This window comes from Gossypium hirsutum, chromosome D11, assembly GCF_007990345.1.
Source record: "Gossypium hirsutum isolate 1008001.06 chromosome D11, Gossypium_hirsutum_v2.1, whole genome shotgun sequence".
NCBI lineage: Eukaryota > Viridiplantae > Streptophyta > Magnoliopsida > Malvales > Malvaceae > Gossypium > Gossypium hirsutum.
The window spans coordinates 63,697,607-63,707,885 of NC_053447.1; the positions used below are offsets into that span (position 1 = coordinate 63,697,607).

A 10,279-nucleotide genomic window follows, 5' to 3' on the forward strand; every position below is an offset into this window, starting at 1 on the left:
TCCTCGACGATCTTTTCTTTTCCTTTTTGGGTTGATGCTTCAGGCTCGATATTAGCTACGAACAATTAAAATAACTTCACAATCATTAGCACAAAACAATTTAATTGCTGAAATTTTTATCTAACTTTTACTTTAATTCCAATTTAATCCTAACTAAACCTATATATTTTTCTTTCTCAATTCATACCTTTTTGCTACTCAATTTCTTGTCAAACTCACATTTAACTATTTAAATTTTATCATATTTTCATAATTTCAAATTTATTTCAATTTAATCCCTAAAATTCAAAACTTATAGTTTAGTTTACAATTCAATCCTTTATTCAATTCCAATCAAAATTTCTATCAAATAAACCCTCAATTCCATCATTTATTCAACATAAACCCTACTTAAAAATCTACTAACTTTCAAGTTTTCAACTTAAATCCGAGAGTATTTCACTCTAGGATTCCAAAAACATCAAATTTATGAGAAAAGGACTTGATTTAACTTACCAATTAAACTTCAAGCTTCAAATCCCTAGTTTTCCCTTTTATTTTTCTTGCCCTTTCCTTTCTCCCCTGTTTTCGTTTAGCTTCTGCTGTTGTTTTGTTTCTTATACTTCTTTAGTTTCTTTTATTTCTTTAGTTTCTTTTATTTACTTTGTTTTATTTACTTAATAATTAATATAATATCTTATGCTTAAATGTTAAGTAAACCAATTATTTAATTACATTTGTACATATTTATATTATTACACTTGTATAAATTTTGTACCATATATTTGTACATTACCTTATTTATTCAATAAAAATCTATTTAACAACAAATAATAACATTACAATTGAATATATTTTTCTTTTTACATGTATTGTTTAATCACCATACATTTGGCACAATATAATATCATGATAATAATATTAATTAATATTATAAATATCTTTTTACTTAAATTTTAAGCAAATAAATAAATTTTAATACAAGTGTATAAATATTCACATATTACACATGTACCACTTATCACTAGAGGTGATCATGGGCTTGGCCGAGTCCAGAAAAAATTTTAGCCCGCATCCTAGGCCCGACCCGAAATATGGGCTTGAAATTTTGTCTAGGCCAGGCCCGGGAAAAAATTCCTAAGATCGAGCCCGGCCCGGCCCGACCCATTTTTTAATAAAAACCAAAAATTTATTTAAAAAATAAAAAATAAAAAAAAGTATTTTAAAAATATTTTAAAATTAAAAAATATATATATATTTATTATATATTCGGGTCGGGCCGAGCCAGGCTCGGGCCAAAAAAGTGGTGTTCGAGGCCCGACCCGTTTTCTAAATGAGCCTCATTTTTTTGCCCAAACCCATATTTCGGGCCTATATTTTTACCCGAACCCTCCCATATTTTGGGCAGGCCGTCGGGCCGGGTCGAGCCGCCCGACCCATGATCACCTCTACTTGTCACCCTACATTTGTTATGTCTTAATTAATTAATTTATTAAATAATATAATAATAATTAATATAATTTATAATTTAATAATAAATAAAACCTTAATAATAAAATCATATAAAAATCTTAGATTTTAAAGGCTTATGCCGCCTCACTTATGCTAAATGGCTTATTTGCCATTTTGGTTTTTTTTATTTTCTTTTAAATCTATAATTAGACTTTCATTCTTTACTCAATTTGATCTTTTTTCCTAATTATTCTTAATTAGACTAAATTCACCTAATTAATACCTAATTCAGCACTCGACTAAACTCATAATTACTTCTAATAATTATTTATGACTCAGTTTACTAAGATGGAGGCCCGATAATGTACTTTTCAGTTGCCCACGGATTTTGGGTCTCTACACATTCTGTCGTATTGACTGGAACATGGCTCCATTACCTTTTTTCGAGGAATTTCTTGCAAAGAAGGTTGAGCCACATGATTACTTATATTAATAGAACTTGTAAAATCATCTCGATCATTAGATATCTTAACAGAATCACGAGCTTGGAGAGTAATCGTTCATCACCTACATGAAGTACTAACTCACTCGTACCAACATCAATTATAGTTCTAGCAGTTCCTAAAAAGGGTCTTCCTAAAATTAAAGGTACTTAATTACTCTCATCCATGTCTAAAACAACAAAATCAAGTGGGACTATGAATTTATCAATTTTTACAAGAACATCTTCAATAATACCCCTAGGAAATCTAATGGTTCTGTATGCTAATTGAATACTTATCCTAGTTTGTTTGGGTTTCCCAAGACCTAATTGCTTAAACATTTTATAAGGCATGACATTAAAATACTAGCCCGTAAATCAGCCAAAACATTATTAATATTCAAACTACCAATTAAACAAGGAATAGTAAAACTCCCTCAATCTTTCAATTTGTTGGGTAGTTTATTTTGCAATATGGCTGAGCAAACTACATTTAGTTCCATATGTGACGAATCATCTAACTTCCTATTGTTTGCCAAAAGCTCCTTTAAAAATATAATAGAATTGGACATCTGCGAAAGAGTTTCAATAAAAGGTAAGTTAATATGTAATTTTTTCATAAGTTTAAGAAATTTACCAAATTGTTCATTCGTGTGGTCTCTCTTCGTCAGGTTAGGATATGGTACTTGAGGTTTATATTCTTTACCAACCAATTTTTGCTCATTCTGGCTTACCTCAACCTTACCGTTACTTACCATACTTTTTTTGCCTCGGTTTTGATTCAGATTCAACTAACCCTTCTTCATCTCGCACAGTAATTTCATGAAGTTATTCCCTTGGGTTAGTTTCAGTATTGCTAGGCAAACTTCCTTGTGGTCGTTCTGAAATTAACTTAGCAAGTTGTCTAATTTGGTTCTCGAGCCCTTGAATCGACATTTACTAGTTTTTAAGTGTTACTTCAGTGTTTCGAAAATGCATTTCTGACACCGAGATAAACTTCATCAACATCTCCTCAATGTTCGATTTTTTCTCTTGCTGGTAAAGTTGTTGTTGGAAGCCTGAAGGGGGTTGTGCTCTTTGATTTCCTTGACCACCCTAAGAGAAATTTGGATGGTTCCTCCAACCTGCATTAAAGGCATTACTATAAGGGTTATTTTGAGGCCTAAAATTATTACCCATATAATTGATTTGTTCGTTCTCTGTGCTAGGATTGTAGGGTAGACATTCTAGATTATTCATTCCTCCTCCATTCGTATCGCATTGCATCACCTGATGTACCTATGGTAGCTATCGTTACTTCTACCGAATTAAATCCGCTACTCGACCAATATCGACTTTTAATATAGGGAAAATAGGGAATCGTCCCATGAAGAAGCTTGTGTTAAACCTATTTGAAGAAAATCAAAATTAAACCAATATAAACCACGCACACGCATGTAGGAAATAGGGGGTTCTTGTTTCAGTATTAGCAAAAAAAACTAAAGTAATGAAAGAAAATAAATTCAAATTAAAATTGCTTGAAATAATTAAGCCAATAGAGAGAAAGAAGGCTTAGTTATGGACTCCTCAATCCACCAAGAACAAGTCATTTGTGACCTTAAATTATCCCAGTAGACTAATTCGGCAACAAGGCTGAAAAATTACTTACGAAGTGACTTCCTATCTCCGGTAATTTTATCCAATTAGAGAACGTTCATAACTGAAATCATACCCTTAATTATCTCTCTGTCGACAAATTAAAGATGCATTTAGAATTTTAGAGATTTCACCTAGCATCAATCGTAGAGAATCCTCCAGCGGCTTCTACAATTAAATCCTTAGTTGTTTTAATTAGCTGCTGGCCAATTAGTCATCATCTACTCTAAGTTTAATTAAGAAATTCGATCACTCAATTTGTACTTAGATGATTGTAAGAAAATTCCCAAATTAACTAGGTGATCAATCCAAGTTGATTTAGAAAATTTCCTTGAACGATAAAAACAAACAATTAAAGAATACCAAATTTGAATTTAGAGTAAATCATGTCTTTGAATCAACTTGTACTTGGCTTCATGAGTGCCTAACTAAGCGGAAATAATTCAGCCACTCATAGTAAGGAAAACAGAACAGAAATTAATTGAAGACAACATGAATTTCGAACCAATCTCGTATGGAAAACTACTCTTAATTGTCGAGATTTCCTCTTCTCGACTAGCTGAATTTTTGGACTGCTTTCCAGTTGCTTGATCAACACGTGCTGGCTCAAAAATTCCTGGAATGAGCAACCCGAGCTATGCCTGCAAAAAAATCTGCCGTCTGCTGCTTCTTCTCCTCCTTTTATAGAACAAAATTAACCTCCAATAATTCAAAAACAAAATCTGATCTCATCCCTTGATCTTAGCTCAACCCTTCGCATAAAAATAGCTCCAGCCTACCAGAGTTTTACTTAAATTTAACTTCTCAAGGGTTGATTGGATTCCCTTGATTTGATTAAAGTCGGCCACCGCTAGCAAGAAGGAAAATTAGAGAATTAAAAATAATTCCCTTGCTGACTGGTTTTACGATGTCGGTCTATTGCACCTTATGGTGGACCGAATTCTATTTTTGCTGTCAAGATCTTTTGCGGTCGAATTGGTCACTTCAATTCTGCATTTTGACCACATCAGTTTACTTGTCAAAACCAGCATACGACGATCCTTATCCAACAGCTTCATTCATGAAGATTAGATTCCAAATTGAGTCCATTCGAAACATCCAAATGCCCCTGTCTTGCGCCATGGCTCAAAAATAGCATTAAATTGTTAAATTGGGACGAAAATAAATTATCAAAGCAAGGGATGTACTGAATGTAAATTAGACTTAATTAAAATCATTTGACCAAGAAATCATCAATAATTAAGATAATTAATCAAATCGAATTATTCGAGTTAATTCGAATAACTCGATCTGAGTTTCGAATTTAAGTCGAGTAGAATTTCACAATTCGAATAATTCGAATAACAGCTTGGTGTAAAGACCCTTTTGATCCATGTCAACTTTAAAAATAAGCAAATTGGTCTCTCTCACAACAAAAATTACAAAAAATAAAAATAAAAATTAATTTCAAATTTTCAAAATAATTTTTAAATTTAAAATATCTATAAACAATTTCAAAATTTATGTTTTAAAAAAAAACTTCTACAAGTATATATAAAAAAGTTAAAATTTTAACTTTTTTTCTAAAATAATAATTTGAGACCTAATTAATGATTCAAATTTATCATACTCAATTATCTTTTTATTATTATTATTTTGCTTTGAAAAAAATTTCCAATATATTTGGTTTCAAATTTATGTGTTCTAAATAAGTTATATTGTAACAATATTTTTATTTGACATATTTATTTTTTAAAATTTAACTCGAACAATTTCACTCAATTCAACTTGACTCGAATTTCATTTCACTCAATTTGATTCGAAATTTTTTCAAATTGAGTTAGGATAGTAAAATAGGACTCGTGAACTTGATAATCTCAATATTTTTTATTCAATTTGACTTGATTCGATCGAACGGTTACCTCTAGTAGAATCAATCTAGAAATTAAATTGTAATACAACACTTCTCTTAAAAAATGAAAGAAATAACCTAATAAAAATAGCTTAAATATTAATCACCCAAGGAAATTATTTTGAAGGCAATTATATCCATTTGAAACATTTAAAAGTATATAGTTTTAATATCTTTCAAGTCCATCAACTGAATAATTCACAAAATATAAAAATTCCTAAATTATTGGTGGCGACTCCATTTCCATTTTTAAAAGTCGATTTCCGTTTTTGTTTTCAAAAACGATTTCAACACCAGTCATTGCCCAGAATCTGGCGAAGGGACCGCCGTCGGCCGCCGTACACGGTGGCCAGAGTTCGAGGTAAATTTTTTTCTCTTTTTTTTATTTCTAATATATTCGTATATATATATATAAACTGTTTTTTTAAGAAGTAAAATAAAGAAAATACAGTTATATATATATTTTCGAAGGAGGAAAATAAAGAAAAATAAATAAATAAAGAGAAAAAAAAACAAAGATCTTAGCACCTTATTTTCAAACTATGAGCTGCTAAAATAATTGGAGCCTGGGTAAAATCAGGAGTACTAACTAATGTTTGTAATACTTTTAAAATGAATGCATGAGTGTGAAGATGCACCAGCATGCATGAAAAAAAACGAGTTTAAAGAGAAATAATTTCTTATACTTCTTTGAATAATTATGCAAGAAGGTTGTTTTTTATGAACGTAGTATTGGTGTTAAGAATCAACTCCCTTAAAAAAGTTTATAACTAACTGATTTTGGTTGGTTCACTTTCGTATGTGAAATCAGTTTTTAAGTTATGTTATTGCGTGTGCATGTTTAATCACTGCCAGATTCAGGCAGTTATATGTATCTAATCTCAAATTTTTGTTACTCTCTTGTGTGACTAACGAAATTTGTATTGTGACAGGAAAAGTACGTATTCAAACACCCCCATCCAAAACGACCAAAATCACTTAGAATTTATTAGAAGTGGCTAGAGGAATTAGGGAAACAGTACTATATAATAACATCTTTATTAGAACAATTTCATTTCTACTTTAATAATACTGAAAAATTAATAATTTTATTAGATGATTTAAAATATTTAGTGTCGGGTTTTCTAGATTATTGATTAAGTCGTATGTTTGTCGGCAGACTGGTCAAGCTATGGCAAGTGCTCTCAATGTTGTACAAACATCTCATTCGTATGGGGATTTAATGCTCCTAATGAAAGCTGCTGAACTGCAACAAGTGTGTGCTTCTCTTGGGGTTTTTTTACTACGTTTTTAAGTGATAAAACTTATGTTAACTTTGTGAGGAATCGGGTCTCGTAACACGTAATTCATCTGAATATCTATTTGTTTTAGAGTTAATAATTCTTTTAACATAAATTTTGCAGGAAAGGCCCTGGAGTTATATGGTTGAAATGGTCAGGATTGAATCGGTGAGTCCAATTTGAAACTCTTATTCGTCTTTCCATAAAAATACATTTGTATTTGAATTTGAACTTGAACTTGATTTAATCTTATATTTGATAGATTGGTTTCTGTGAAGTTGCTCACTCCCTCTCACTCGGTAAACATTTTATATCGTTTTTTAGCTGTACCATATAAGCAGCTTGGAGGCCGTGGACTTTCTGGATAAGTTTCTTTCCATGAATCCGGACACTAGGTATCACTATCGTATTTATGGTAGTCCTTTCTTGTTATCGGGCCAGCTCAACTCATAGAACTGCACCATCTCTAGTTCAGAAACACAAAGATATATCGTTCCATTCTCTTTTAATAGTTTTTAATGATCTCTTCGTGCAGTGGCTGTGTTAAACTTCATGATTTCCTTGATGTGGAGAAGAATGGATCAATTACATTCAAGCAGGTAAGCTGCAATTTTACCTCCCTAGAATTTTCGTGCTTCTATTTATTTATATCTTAATTTTAGCTTTACGTATAGTGTGTTGCTAGCCGGCCATGACCATGGTAACATTGTCATTACTCATAATGTTGCTATTATATTACCTTCAGTTGATCACTACTAGCTTGTATAAGCATCCAAATTCTCTCTGTTATGATAATTCACCTTAATTTTGGTCCAAAAGACAACTCAAGCAATTTTTTCATCAGTAGATGGCTCATTGTACTGTTTTGTGTTCTTCCTGGCAGTTTTTATTCGAGGTAGCTCATGTTATGAAGAAACCACTACTCATGCAAGCTTGTGAATTAGCATTTGCCGAATGTGATGTTACAAATGGAATGCAAGCCCCGTGGTTGGTGGAGATAGGTATCTGCAAGGCTTAGCACTTCTTCAAGTGGAGTGTTATTTAATGTTGCATTTCATGGTCGTTTATCTTAGTCGGAACTTGAATTTGGTGTTATTGAAATAGGGTTTTGTAGCTACATTGTGTATTAGCTTCTTTAACCATGATTGTTAATTATTACGTGTTTTGTAGCTTATTTTATATTTGGCCGAGTTAATATAGATCAGATGAGCTGTGAGGTAGATTGTTCATTTATTTAAACATAATATTTTAATTCTAAATTTAAATTCATTAATTTTTATATTTAGTTTTAAAGTTAAAATTTTAATAGAAAATTTAATTGAATATTTTTTATCCTTAAAAGTATATAGTTTAAAGTTTAAATTCAGAAATAAAACATAATATAATATTTATAATAGAAATAAATATATTGAAATACTTTTTTAAAAGTCATGTTTTTAGTGGCGTTTGTGAAAAAGTGGCGCTAAAAGTCATTCTTTATAGTAGTGTTTGTGGTAGAAGCGCCGCTAAAAGTCGTGCTCTTTAGCGGCGTTTGTGGAAAGAAGCGTTGCTAAAAGTCATGATCTTTAGCGGTGTTTTTCGAAGAAGTGCCGCTAAAATTAATGATCTTTAGCGGCGTTTGTGTTAGAAGCACTGACCTTTAGCGGCGTTTATTTTAAAAAACGCCGCAAAAGTTAGCGACGCTGTCAATAGCAGTGTTTTTTGCAATGCTTTTAGCGATGCTAAAAAGCGCCGCTAAATGCCTAAAAAAGCGCCGCTAAAAACTTGTTTTGGTGTAGTGATTTGCTGTCTTCAGTCTGCTCCGCTGCAACTTTAGAGAGATAAGGCTGGTGGCTTTAATCTGTTTCATTGCAACTTCAGGAAGATAAGGCTGGTGGCTTTAATCTGTTTCACTGCAACTTCAGGAAGATAAGATCTGCCATAATGACTTCAATCCATCCCACTGCAACTTCAGGGGTATGGGTAACTTCATTGATTTGTTCACTGGGAAACATGACCTGTAGAATCCATTTCATGTACCTATTTATGCCTAGTGATTAGGATGTCATGATTAGACTGAATCAAATGCTCCTAACTAGATGCATATGAATGATATTTGCATGAATGCATATTGTCATCATTTTTTTTTGAGAATGATCCCTTTTTAATGCTTAGGTTGTCATTGTTCTTTGTTCATCAAGGTTCAGATGCATTACCTTGCCCTCTTGTTCAGCCAGTATCTTTGACAGAGAACCCGAAGAAATAGTCACAATTTAGACTCTTCTTTCCCCAAATATTTCCAACCCTTAGGTTTGGTTAGTTCTAAATAATAGTCCTATTTCAGGTCCTCGTACTATTCAGAAGTTTCCAGAGTAATATGCAGAACTCCTTTTATGAAAGTATTATCAGTCCATTAATCGTTATTTCAATGAAAAATGCTTGAAAAAGATTATCACGATGGACAAGAAGAAATTTTATTAAGAGCAAAGCTCGAAATAAAGTTTTATTTTCACATGAAATGACACCAAAAAATAAAAATATTGGGCAGACAACAATTCTAGTCAGAAGTGTTTTTCTGCAAATTACCTGAACGCTTCTACCTGGAAGCTTTTTCATAAATTCGGCCTAATCTCTTAATTTTTCAAAAAAAAACCTAAATTGATAAAAAAAATTAAAAATTACATTTTTTAGTTATTTAGTCAAGATAATTAATTTTAAGTCAATTATATCAAAGCCAAACGTATAGCATTAATAATATTCAAGTCTATACATATAAAAAAAATATTTAAGCTCAAACATTTCACAAATTATATCCTAAATTTTCAAGAGCCATTTTGTGCAAACAACTAGTTTTAGCAATCAACCCTCTATTGAAATGTAAGTTAGTTCCCCCCCCCCCAAAAAAAAAAGAAAATACACCAAGTCTTCCTGGAAAAGGAGGTGGAATCACAACTGGTTTCTGAATTTCTGATTCTGGTCTGGCTTTTGGATCAGAGATTTGCTTGTCCCGTTCGTTGTCTTGCCCATGACTTTTGTCGGGAACTGGTTCCAGAATTTTTCCGCTACGAAGAGTTATTGCACTCGCATTCTGTCGAGGATTCAGCTCCGTCTGGGAAGGTAATTTACCTTGAGACTCCAAACGATTAACTGCCATCGAGAGTTTACTAACTTGATTAGTTAACTCTTGTATTGATGCGTCTGTCCTTTGTTGGTATTTTGCAGCATTGACGGCAAGTCTCTCCATAATAGCTTCTAGAGATGTGCTCGGCTTGGGTGGCGGATGCGGTGGTTGCAAAGGTCTCGGTTGGTATGCCGGATTATATCGGGGATTAGCTCCGTAATTCAAGTTGGGATGATCCTTCCACCCGGGATTGTAGGTGTTGGAGAAAGGATCATAGCGTCTTTGTGGAGGTCTTGGAAAACCTCCGACAGCGTCAACATGTGCCGTTGAATTTTCGTTAAGGATTGGGCACAAATCCATCTGATGTTCAGATGTAGTACAAATCCCACACAGTTGGGTCTGATTCTTCTTTTCTGTAAGCATAGATTGGACAATATTAGTGAGCTTAACCAATTTATCTT

At 32.5% G+C, this 10,279-nt stretch overlaps 1 protein-coding gene across 3 annotated transcripts; it reads left to right on the plus strand.

Annotated features, from left to right (window-relative positions):
- Positions 1–6,136: 6,136 nt before the first annotated feature.
- Positions 6,137–7,892, plus strand: LOC107929763 (lysophospholipid acyltransferase LPEAT2). 3 transcript variants are annotated; one of them, XR_005920763.1, is made up of 5 exons: positions 6,137–6,693; positions 6,842–6,886; positions 6,981–7,113; positions 7,254–7,317; positions 7,602–7,892. XR_005920763.1 is itself a non-coding variant. In XM_041104827.1 (5 exons), the coding sequence occupies exons 1-5, from the start codon at positions 6,610–6,612 to the stop codon at positions 7,734–7,736; spliced, it is 399 nt and encodes a 132-aa protein (XP_040960761.1). In that variant the 5' UTR covers positions 6,547–6,609; the 3' UTR covers positions 7,737–7,892. The 3 variants fall into 3 exon arrangements, 1 of the variants encoding a protein (XP_040960761.1); XM_041104827.1 differs by having other exon boundaries at positions 6,547–6,693; positions 7,043–7,113; XR_005920762.1 differs by having other exon boundaries at positions 6,981–7,317.
- The last annotated feature ends 2,387 nt before the right edge of the window (positions 7,893–10,279 follow it).